The sequence below is a fragment of the Pimephales promelas genome, chromosome 9 (assembly GCF_988280905.1).
Source record: "Pimephales promelas chromosome 9, fPimPro1.hap1.1, whole genome shotgun sequence".
Taxonomy (NCBI): Eukaryota; Metazoa; Chordata; class Actinopteri; order Cypriniformes; family Leuciscidae; genus Pimephales; species Pimephales promelas.
In genome coordinates, this window is record NC_142777.1 from 37199740 (window position 1) to 37212694 (window position 12955).

The 12955-nt window shown below is 36.6% G+C and overlaps 1 protein-coding gene across 2 annotated transcripts in view; it reads right to left on the minus strand.

The window, feature by feature from the left end:
- Window positions 1–12586, minus strand: part of tbc1d9b (TBC1 domain family member 9b) — a 35950-nt gene extending 23364 nt beyond the window's left edge. Inside the window, exons 1-5 of one of the 2 annotated variants that reach the window (XM_039654999.2) lie at window positions 12317–12586; window positions 10565–10675; window positions 8690–8808; window positions 5488–5716; window positions 616–874 (exon numbers count right to left, since the gene is read on the minus strand). In XM_039654999.2, the coding sequence (XP_039510933.1) occupies window positions 616–874; window positions 5488–5716; window positions 8690–8808; window positions 10565–10675; window positions 12317–12434 (836 nt within the window). In that variant the 5' untranslated portion in view covers window positions 12435–12586. The remainder of the gene's footprint in view (window positions 1–615; window positions 875–5487; window positions 5717–8689; window positions 8809–10564; window positions 10676–12316) is intronic. The other variant, XM_039655000.2, reaches the window with a different exon arrangement.
- Between the last annotated feature and the right edge of the window lie 369 nt (window positions 12587–12955).

Consider the following 12955-nt stretch of genomic DNA (forward strand, 5'->3'; position numbering starts at 1 on the left):
GCACTGAAACTCTCATTTGGACCTTGAACCGTTTGGACCCCATTGAAGTCCATTATATGGAGAAAATCCTGGAATGTTTTCATCAAAAACCTTCATTTTTTTCAACTAAGTGTTATTTTATAAATTCTTTATGATATCCTTCAAAATTACCTGTTAGACTGACCTGAAAATCTTAAAGCAGTTCACAAGGGAAAAAAACAATGATTGGTCTGACTGGGTCAATAGAAAAAATTTAGCCCTGATGTACAGAGAGTTTTAAGTTCCCTAAAAGCTGTTAAAAAAAAATTAAAAAGATAAAAATTATTGTTAAAAATAAATTTTATTGTAATCTTGAATGGCTATAGTTTATGGGAAGTAGCAGTACTGGTAACATACTGGCCTTAAAAAGACGCCATTAAACAAATATTTAACATGTAGGCAACGGTCTTTGTAGTTTCTATATTAATTAAGAGATTAAATGTGAAATTTGTACAATATAAAAAGATCTAAACAACTTCAAAGTTAGGTGTGATTAATGTGTAATTCATTCTTTTTTTATCTATTCACAGCACTAATATATAGTAATATACTTTATACTTATATATATATATATGTCATCTGAAGCAGGTTGCTGACCTCTTCAGTGCGGAGACGTTTTTCAGGGTCTTGCAGGGTTTGGGGAGGAAGCGATCGGCGGAGAAGCTCTCGTTGTCCAGTAACTGTCTCATGGCGATGGTGGCCAGCTGCTCCATCAGTTTGAAGGTCTCGTTGATGTTCAGGAACATGGAGAAGAAGTGTTCGGTGCCACGAGTGCTCACGCGGATGCTCTCCGGGAAAACCAGCGTGGCGTTCTTGTCCAACTGCGTGACGTCCGTCCACTGCACCACCAGCGACACTACAGCCAGAGGAGGAAGACATGTCCAAATGAAAAACAAGAATGAGGACAAACTGATTTTATTAAAAGAGTAATTCTCCCAAAAATTTAAATCAGCCCATGATTTACTTTATCTGTCCATCATAAAAGTGTATGTATCCATCATAAAAGTGCATCTGTCCATCATAAAAGTGCATCTATCATCATAAAAGTGCATCTGTCCATCATAAAAGTGCATCTGTCCATCATAAAAGTGCATCTATCATCATAAAAGTGCATCTGTCCATCATAAAAGTGCATCTATCATCATAAAAGTGCATCTATCCATCATAAAAGTGCATCTATCCATCATAAAAGTGCATCTGTACATCATAAAAGTGCATCTATCCATCATAAAAGTGCATCTGTCCATCATAAAAGTGCATCTGTCCATCATAAAAGTGCATCTGTACATCATAAAAGTGCATCTATCATCATAGAAGTGCATCTGTCCATCATAAAAGTGCATTTGTACATCATAAAAGTGCATCTGTACATCATAAAAGTGCATCTATCCATCATAAATGTGCATCTGTCCATCATAAAAGTGCATCTATCATCATAAAAGTGCATCTGTCCATCATAAAAGTGCATCTATCCATCATAAAAGTGCATCTGTACATCATAAAAGTGCATCTATCCATCATAAAAGTGCATCTGTCCATCATAAAAGTGCATCTGTCCATCATAAAAGTGCATCTGTACATCATAAAAGTGCGTCTATCATCATAGAAGTGCATCTGTCCATCATAAAAGTGCATCTGTACATCATAAAAGTGCATCTGTACATCATAAAAGTGCATCTATCCATCATAAAAGTGCATCTATCCATCATAAAAGTGCATCTGTCCATCATAAAAGTGCATCTGTCCATCATAAAAGTGCATCTATCATCATAAAAGTGCATCTATCCATCATAAAAGTGCATCTATCATCATAGAAGTGCATCTGTCCATCATAAAAGTGCATCTGTACATCATAAAAGTGCATCTATCATCATAAAAGTGCATCTGTCCATCATAAAAGTGCATCTATCATCATAAAAGTGCATGTGTCCATCATAAAAGTGCATCCATCCATCATAAAAGTGCATCCGTCCATCATAAAAGTGCATCTATCATCATAAAAGTGCATCTGTCCATCATAAAAGTGCATCTGTCCATCATAAAAGTGCATCTGTACATCATAAAAGTGCATCTGTACATCATAAAAGTGCATCTGTCCATCATAAAAGTGCATCTATCATCATAAAAGTGCATCTGTCCATCATAAAAGTGCATCTGTCCATCATAAATGTGCATCTGTCCATCATAAAAGTGCATCTATCATCATAAAAGTGCATCTGTCCATCATAAAAGTGCATCTATCCATCATAAAAGTGCATCTGTCCATCATAAAAGTGCATCTATCCATCATAAAAGTGCATCTGTACATCATAAAAGTGCATCTATCCATCATAAAAGTGCATCTGTCCATCATAAAAGTGCATCTGTCCATCATAAAAGTGCATCTGTACATCATAAAAGTGCATCTATCATCATAGAAGTGCATCTGTCCATCATAAAAGTGCATTTGTACATCATAAAAGTGCATCTGTACATCATAAAAGTGCATCTATCCATCATAAATGTGCATCTGTCCATCATAAAAGTGCATCTATCATCATAAAAGTGCATCTGTCCATCATAAAAGTGCATCTATCCATCATAAAAGTGCATCTGTACATCATAAAAGTGCATCTATCCATCATAAAAGTGCATCTGTCCATCATAAAAGTGCATCTGTCCATCATAAAAGTGCATCTGTACATCATAAAAGTGCATCTATCATCATAGAAGTGCATCTGTCCATCATAAAAGTGCATCTGTACATCATAAAAGTGCATCTGTACATCATAAAAGTGCATCTATCCATCATAAAAGTGCATCTATCCATCATAAAAGTGCATCTGTCCATCATAAAAGTGCATCTGTCCATCATAAAAGTGCATCTATCATCATAAAAGTGCATCTATCCATCATAAAAGTGCATCTATCATCATAGAAGTGCATCTGTCCATCATAAAAGTGCATCTGTACATCATAAAAGTGCATCTATCATCATAAAAGTGCATCTGTCCATCATAAAAGTGCATCTATCATCATAAAAGTGCATGTGTCCATCATAAAAGTGCATCCATCCATCATAAAAGTGCATCCGTCCATCATAAAAGTGCATCTATCATCATAAAAGTGCATCTGTCCATCATAAAAGTGCATCTGTCCATCATAAAAGTGCATCTGTACATCATAAAAGTGCATCTGTACATCATAAAAGTGCATCTGTCCATCATAAAAGTGCATCTATCATCATAAAAGTGCATCTGTCCATCATAAAAGTGCATCTGTCCATCATAAATGTGCATCTGTCCATCATAAAAGTGCATCTATCATCATAAAAGTGCATCTGTCCATCATAAAAGTGCATCTATCCATCATAAAAGTGCATCTGTCCATCATAAAAGTGCATCTATCCATCATAAAAGTGCATCTGTACATCATAAAAGTGCATCTATCCATCATAAAAGTGCATCTGTCCATCATAAAAGTGCATCTGTCCATCATAAAAGTGCATCTGTACATCATAAAAGTGCATCTATCATCATAGAAGTGCATCTGTCCATCATAAAAGTGCATCTGTACATCATAAAAGTGCATCTGTACATCATAAAAGTGCATCTATCCATCATAAAAGTGCATCTGTCCATCATAAAAGTGCATCTGTCCATCATAAAAGTGCATCTATCATCATAAAAGTGCATCTATCCATCATAAAAGTGCATCTATCATCATAGAAGTGCATCTGTCCATCATAAAAGTGCATCTGTACATCATAAAAGTGCATCTATCATCATAAAAGTGCATCTGTCCATCATAAAAGTGCATCTATCATCATAAAAGTGCATGTGTCCATCATAAAAGTGCATCCATCCATCATAAAAGTGCATCCGTCCATCATAAAAGTGCATCTATCATCATAAAAGTGCATCTGTCCATCATAAAAGTGCATCTGTCCATCATAAAAGTGCATCTGTACATCATAAAAGTGCATCTGTACATCATAAAAGTGCATCTGTCCATCATAAAAGTGCATCTGTCATCATAAAAGTGCATCTGTCCATCATAAAAGTGCATCTGTCCATCATAAAAGTGCATCTGTACATCATAAAAGTGCATCTGTACATCATAAAAGTGCATCTGTACATCATAAAAGTGCATCTGTACATCATAAAAGTGCATCTGTACATCATAAAAGTGCATCTATCATCATAAAAGTGGATCTGTCCATCATAAAAGTGCATCCATCCATCATAAAAGTGCATTCGTCCATCATAAAAGTGCATCTATCATCATAAAAGTGCATCTGTCCATCATAAAAGTGCATCTGTCCATCATAAAAGTGCATCTCTATCATCATAAAAGTGCATCTATCCATAATGATGCACTTTTATGATGGACAGATGCACTTAAAGACTTCTAAACATTCACTCCTATTATAAAGCTTGGAGGAGACATGACATTTTTTTAATACAACTCTGATTAATAAAGCTTTAGTTCAAACTAAAAAAAACTAAACTAAAAAAAACTGTTCATCTGATAGAAGAATGTATTTACACCTAGGATGACTTGAGGGTGAGTAAATCATGGGCTAATTTAAATTTTTGGGTGAACTACTCCTTTAAGCATAGTATAAGAAAAGCATCATGCACTTAACACAATTTCACACTAAATAAAGAACATTTAATTCAATATGAATCAGCCCGTTTCACAAAGTGTTCAAAGGACTCAAATGACATCACTCCAGAACACTGAAGTCTGATTGTTCAGTCTAGGTATTTCTGTGGTCGAATACTTTTGTATAATGACCACTAACAGCAAGACCTCACATGCTACTATAATATCTCCTGAATCCCGCACACTCTCTTTCTTTGCACAGAATAAAAAGATTGAAGAATTGGCAATTCTTATTTTTTATGGTATACTAAATACAGTTGTTAAAAACAGCTGCTTAATAATTTTGTGGAAACTGTGATGCCTTCTCTCCTCTGATGATGTGGGCGGGGCAACCTGTCACTCACATGAGATCAGCCAATAGCAAATCACCCCCACAGGCAAAATCAAGCCCCGCCCACATGTTTGTGTTCTTCTTGGTTCACTCGGATTTACGACACATTACACGACCAGAAAAGAAGAGCCCAAACTAACCAATCTGAGCCCACGACGTGTTTCTGAGGGAGTGTTTTCATAGAATCGGGAAGTCAACCGCTCGTTCGAGGACAGAGGAGAGCGCGGCTGACAATAAATGTGAAGTTTATGAAAAATAAGACTTTTAAAAAAAGAAAAACCACGAATACATGTTATATTGCACCCCATAAACACAATCATGCAAAGAAAAAAAAGCAGTCAACCCCCCCTTTAAGTAACAATGGAATTATCCCAACTCGAGAAAACATTATATATCTCGGTTTGCTCCTGTAAAATCATGTTTGCTTTGGCTCACGTTGTCCTATAAATCTCAGTTTGATTGCACATTTGGAAGTATGCTTTCTAACTCACCCTCTTTTCCCAGCAGGAATGAGTAGAAGCAGAGGTGGTTGACGGAGAGGTAGATCCAGCCCTGCCGTGGGACTCTGCCCTTCCAGTAACTGCAGGGGTAATAGTTCACCAGCTTCTCTTCCTCCGGCATGCCGAACAACTTCCGCATCTTCAGCTCGGCTTCCCGAAACTTCCCAGGATCCTCGTCTTCCTGAGGTTTGCCGCTTTTATTCTCTTCAGCGATGATGCCCTACAAAGAAGAACAATCTTCACATGATATGACGGGTGTTTTAGGGCTGTCACTTTACGGGACTCCATTGCACGATGGATTGGACCAATCAACACAAGTTTCGAAAATGAAAATAGGGAATCGATTTTAACAGCCTTTTTTAAACCAAAAATGTGTTTTAGGTGGACAGATCAATGCAGCACACAGAAAATGGAAAATAACTTTCTTTTCTGTTCACCAAATGCTTTTTAATATTAGCTAGCATTTCAATGCAAGTGAACAAGCACGCCATTATTTGTTGCGTAGTGACGTGTGTGTGTTCAAGTAAGCCAGAAATGCGCAGATTCTGTGTTATACGCTGTATTTAATATATCATGAGGACTCACGAGTTGCGCATTTGCGCTAAATCCACACAGATTTGGCTTACAAGAACTTCCCCAGCAAAGTGAGTAAACATAGAAACACACCAAATAGAGCGCCGAAGTTATGACGTCACTTTGTAGGACAACTCGGAAGCTAGCGACGCCGCGCGTGAAAAAAGCGACGCCGCCTCGATCGAAAAGCCATACATTTTCCCCATTGACTTTTGGAAAAATCGCAAAAAATAAGATCTGTGTTCATCAAAGAGTTGTGACCTTTACACGTTTTGTCTATCAAGATAATCTTTACAAGTTAGCCTATATAAAACACAAGCAGACACAATAAAGTTTAAAAAACACAAGTAGGTTAACTTATAACTGTGTTTTATGTCACAGATCAAAACGTGAATATATTTAGAGGCTTTGTTCACCACAGACCTTATTTCAGACGATTTAGCAAAAACCCGTTAAAAAAATCCATAGACTTTAGAGCGTGAGTGCTAAAATGCTAACTAGCGTCCCCGTTTTGGCCTACAAAGTGACGGTATAGACGAATCCGACGAGCGTTCTGTGTAGGCTGCCATCTTGTGGCGACGCCATTACTGAGCTGTTACACAGGCATATAGACATATGCACCGGTATGTAAACAAACCTCGGTGATAAGGCGAACTCACCCTCGATGACAGCTACAGCCAGGCAGAATGACTTGTTGGTTTGATCTGTGACTGCAGTGGCCTCCAGTCACAGATGAAGGTACAAATGATCTTACAGATTACCGTTATTTATGAAAATAGCTTGGCAAGCTAGCTAGGCTAACGTTTGCTAACGAGGAAACTATAAAAAGATCTGTCCATTTGGCAACAATAAATAAATAAATGAATGAAATCAAATAAACAAATTCATGTTTTTCATTTGTGTCCATTATTTATCTCATTTTCACATTGCAACAGGCAAGGGTAAGGTAACGTTACAGCTAGAAAGTATACATAATATCGACCAATTAGTGTTTTTAAACCATGGAAAGAGGTCAATATAACAGCAGGAAAACAATTATGTAACATAACGTTACATTTAGCTCAGGAAAACCATTTAATGACCATAGCATGTTAATTTAATAGAAAAAATAGCAAGAGGAGATTTTGCTGATCACTATATCACATATTTATTATATTTTTTTTACTTATGTCATTAAATAATTGTTATTATACGCGAATGTCCACGTCTTGTACTCGCCCAGGAAATCTGCAAACCGTACGGCACCAGACAGGGGCAGTCAACCCGGGGTATTCACAGTGTTTTCTCTTCGAAATTGAAATTTTACTGCCACCATTGAAACAATTTATAACGGAAACTGTTTACCCACTCGACATTATACAAGGGATAACGTTGTAACGTTAGTGACAGTCGTAAATCGCGGGCTGTTTATTCCAGTGGACGCAAGTTGCAACTAAAACAATAGGAGGCAATGGCGCAACGCTACCCAGCAACAGCTCAGTAATGGCGCCCGCTTACTTCCGGTAGTTTCGCCGGATTCGTCTATAACTTCAGCACTCGACTCGTGATTTGACAGCGTTTCCCGCCACCGTTCATTTTTACCCGCGTTTGGCGGGTCGGAGGGTGTTCATTTTAATCCCTGAATGCTGCGCTCCTGTTTGTCGTTGTGCAGAAACTACACGCCAATAAATCCTCAGTAATATTGCTGACTTGTGAGTCTCAAGCGCCCTCTTTACGCTAGTGCTAATAATGCCTGTTAGGTGTCCGTGGATTTGCCTATATTTAGTGTTGAAAATGGGAACGTCTTTAAACATTTTACAATCGATTCAAAGAACACTTATATCTCAAAAATCGTGTCAAAAAAGTGACTGCCCGAGTGTGTTTTAAGAATCACATTCGGATAGTCTTTTCTGCACACCAAAGCTGCATTTATTTGATCAAAAATACAGTTAAAATAGTAATATTATGAAATATTATTACGATTTTAAAGAACCGTTTTCTATGTGAATTTTGTGTCACGTGATCCTTCAGAAATCATTCTAATATACTGATTTGATGCACGGGAAATATTTATTAACATAATTATCAATGTTGAAAACAGTTCATATTTTTATGTAAGCAGTGTAAATGTTTTTCAGGATTCTTTGAGGAATAGAAAGTTCAAAAGAAATAGAAATCTTAAGTAGTAACAAAAATGTCTGTCACTTTTGTTTGAAAATGACCAGATTAAATATATTACATGAATTTGAATAAAAATTAGGGCTGTCAAAAGATTAATCGCATCCAAAATAAAAGTTTGTGTTTACATAATAAATGTGGGTGCACTGTGTATAATTATTTTATATATATATATAAATACACACACGCTTGTATATATTTAAGAAATATTTTAATTTATATACTGTACCCACATATATTATGTAAACACAAACTTTTATTTTGGATGCGATTAATCACGATTAATCGTTTAACATCCCTAATAAAAATACATTGAAAACATTTTTTCATAAAAAAATAGCAACTAGCAACAAACAAAAAGTGCAAGTGAGTTTTAGATGGTGTTCATTTAGACCATCTAGTTGACCGTAATCTAACAGCTCCAATATTATTTCTTAACTTTGACGAATGAAACAAATCCCACCTGTATTTTGCCCTTGACGAAGGTGGTGATGTCATCGTCATTGTCAAAGATGGACAGAGTCTGGAGTAGGTTTGCCTCGAGCCACTCCCAGTGTTCAGTGATCTCCTTACGAGACGAGCCTGCGCCACACACACACACACACACACACACACAGATCCATCAGAGCAGTGGTGTTTACTGTGGCACAGCCTTTAATATGTCACTCAGATTCAGGGCTGTAGTTTAAAGGTCAGGCGAGATACGGTGAATGTTAATGTGGGCCATGTGACTCAACAACACACTCTCTCTCCAGATTTTCATCACTGCACTCGACGGCGAGATGTCGGAACAAAATGGCCCTGGGTAAAACAACGACGACTTGTAAAGCCAAAGAGTGACTATTTAGGAAAACAGCCTGTTTCCTTTGTTACCAGACTATCTAACCCATGTGTCACCTGACTAAACACGTCTAGACAAATCAACGGTTATCTAGTTAACAGATGTGCTTCTTTTGATGGATTAATCATTTGAGTACTCCGGGTGGATCCCGTCCAGGGTTATTATCGTCAACTAAAACCATTAAAAAAATATACGCCATTACTTGAAATAAAATGAAACTTTATCAAAGTTTAAGTTAACAACAAAACAAAAAAAATTATTCCAGTTAAACAACTTCATTTTTGCTGAAGTGCTTAAGTTAAAGTATTAAAAATAAATTATTTAAAATAAAAAAACGAATAAAAATGAGAAAAACAATCTTTTACTAAATGACAGAAAACATAAAAAATAAAATCGAACTCAAAATATTATAATAGTATAAATAGTAATAGTAAAAATATAATAGTATATATTATTTTTGCGTTTACTAGTATTTTTTTATGCGTTTACTAGTATTTTTAGAAAAAATGTCTGTAATTTGTGTCTACTAGTATTTTTGTGTGTTTACTAGTATTTTTTGGAAAAAAATGTGTAATTTTTGTGTCTACTAGTATTTTGTGTTTACTAGTATTTTTTGACAAAATTTAGTGTAATTTGTGTCTACTAGTATTTCGTGTTTACTAGTATTTTTTGTTTACTAGTATTTTGAAAAAATTTTGTGTAATTTGTGTCTAGTAGTATTTTGTTTTTACTAGTATTTTTTGTTTACTAGTATTTTTTTGACAATTTTGTGTAATTTAAAATTTTGTGTACTTTGTGTCTACTAGTATTTTTGTTTACAAGTATTTTTTTGTTTGCTAGTATTTTTTGACAAAATTTTGTGTAATTTGTGTCTACTAGTATTTTGTTTACTAGTATTTTTTGACAAAATTGTGTAATTTGTCTACTAATATTTTTGTTTACTAGATTTTGTTTTATGTTTACTAGTATTTTTAGACAAATTTTAATGTAATTTGTGTTTACTAGTTTTTTCTTTACTGGTATTTGTTTTATGAGTTTACAAGTATTTTTAGACAAAATTGTGTGTAATTTGTGTCTACTAGTATTTTTTTATGTGTGTTACCAGTATTTTTTGTCAAAATCTTGTGTAATTTGTCCGTTCAATCGGAAGGCTCAGTTTTGTATCCGCGCTGACTGAATCATGGCTTTCAAATCTCCACACAGAGCACAAATAACTAAATGAGCTCCTTTCGTGTCTTCTTGCGCTTTAATATTTATATTGCCGAGATGTTTGATGATGCAGCGCTGGCCCATCAACCGTCCCTCGTTTGTTTACGTTCATGTTCTCACAGCATTGCATTGTTAGAATTCATTAAAATGTTACCAGCCAACTGGTGAGTTTCATACTCTCGTTTGGCGCTTGGCGAGTGCTAATTTTAGGCCTTTGGTATATAGGTCACACAATAGGACAGAAAAGACTAGTTCAACTTCAGTTTCATGCCGAGGTTAAGTACAGACCACAAGCAATGTTCCAGAAGATCTGAGACTCTCCCGTCTGGTGCAGGATCCTGTACGGCGCCACACGAGCACTCGAGTCCAACACCACGTCCAACGTACCCACCAGCAAGCCTGAGAGAGACAGAGAAGGGTTAAAGGATGTCTTTCTTTCTTCAGTGGAAAATAAAAAAATTTTTAGGAAAACATTTCAGGATTTTTCTCCACATGATGGACATCAATTGCAACCAACATGTTGAAGTCCAAATCAATGCAGTTTCAAAGGGCCCAGCTGAGGAACAGGATCTTATCTAGCGAAACCAGCGGCCAATTCCTAAAAACGTCATTTCTTTTCCACTGAAGAAACACATGAACATCTTGGATGGCACTGGGGTGAGTAAATTATCAGGAAATGTTCATTTTGAGGTACACTCATGTGGGCGGCTCCAATAGCAGCAGGGGTTTGGTTGTCATGGTAGCGAGGGAGAGTGACAGTCACTCAGCCAATCAGTGCATTCGATCCCTGAGCGGACTACAGACACACTCCTTTTCAGAGTACTTACATTTTAGATATCAATTGGTATTTAAAGACATTTTAAACATATTTGGGGAAAAGTGTTTTAGAAATAAACTGCAAACCCTGACTTTAACATGTCGTCGCGTCCTCGTGCTGTGTGGAGCGAAAAACATCAATAACAACCAGTGGTTTTCTTCAGTTCCCATTGCTGACACACTCACACACACATTCAGATAGATAAACACTCGTGAGCGTGAGAGAGAGCTTCAGAGGAATTTAAGACATTCGTCACACACACAAACGTCTCGACTTCCTCTTACGACGGTCACGTAATCAGTTCGTGTGTGATGCTAACGGAGAGATAAACACTGAGGCTTCTTCAAAGGCAAAACTGTGATCTATTAAGCAATGAACATTACACAAACTCATAACAATCTCACCCGTATGACGCAACTTCCAGACAACAACAGGTTAATGCTGAGGTCTACCTAATGCAATTGAGTTTATAGTCGGGTTCAGAGGTGAATGAGTCATTCTGCTGTCATGTGATGGATGAGTCTGTTTCTCTCTGTTTGGTTTTAGGAGCCAGGGAGACACATATGAATGTCTTTCTCAGGAGGGAAAACAAGTCAATATATTCTCATGACACCCAAACCATTTGTGATGAGAGATTTTTCTGCAATTAAGCTCAAATATATACATACATTTATACTGTGTGTGTGCATAAGTCTATATATGTATGTATGTGTATATATATGTGTGTGTGTCTGTGCATGTATATATGCATGCATGCATATATATGCGTGTGTGTGTGTGTGTCATGTAATCTTTAAGGAGAATGTTAAATACCAAAGGATCATCATATCTGAAGGGTTGCAACTGAGGTAAAAAATAAATAAATAAAGCAAGTTGTGTGTTATAAAACGAGGCACCTAGTTTTGAAATGTTAAACTTATCATTACAACCATATATTATTTATTATGTGTTACTAGAACAATAACGAAAAAAAAAACACAGCGTTAAACCATGCACTAACAATTATAACGGTTACACGTAATGTCATGTATAAATAAATAAACAGATGACGCAAACAAACTCAGCATCAATGAAGAGATGCACCCTAAACAACCCCACTAACAGATGTTCCCAAATGTCCCAGTGAACCAGGAGCACGCATATATCTCCCAGTACACTATACTTCATGATTCACGAGTAATCTGTCATGCAAACGGCAGCAATGGTATATATTTGTGTCGTACCCGTGATGCCTCCTCCGCGGCCGTGTCCCTTCCTTCTCTGCAGGATGAAATACGGATTGGCCCGCTCGCTCACCCACAGCGCGTTGGCCAGTAACACCTCCTCCGGGGTAATCCACATGGCTTCACGGGCTCTTTTACTCTCTAGCTGGGGTAAATGTGTGAGATTTAATCATGCCAGAATCGACGGGGGACTCAGCTGATGTTTGTTTGTCTGCATGAGCCGCCCAACTCACCGCGACCGCGAGCGAAACCTGCCACAGCGAGCCGCTGGAGTTTATCACACTTCAAAATAAAAGTCCGTAGTACTGTGGATAGTAAATATAAATCATATTTATTGTGATGATAAGTGCTATACAAACAAATAAAAAAAATATATATTCCTTTTTATTTATTCCTTGACTACAATATTTTGAAAACATAATTTAGTCTATTCTATTCATGTAGAGTTGAGTTGTAAATTTAGTGTTAAGCGTTGAGTTGCAATGCACATTTATGTCCAGGTGGCGGCAGTGTTGCACCCTAGAATAAGTGGTTAAAGCGATAGATAGATAGATAGATAGATAGATAGATAGATAGATAGATAGATAGATAGATAGATAGATAGATAGATAGATAGATAGATAGATAGATAGATAGATA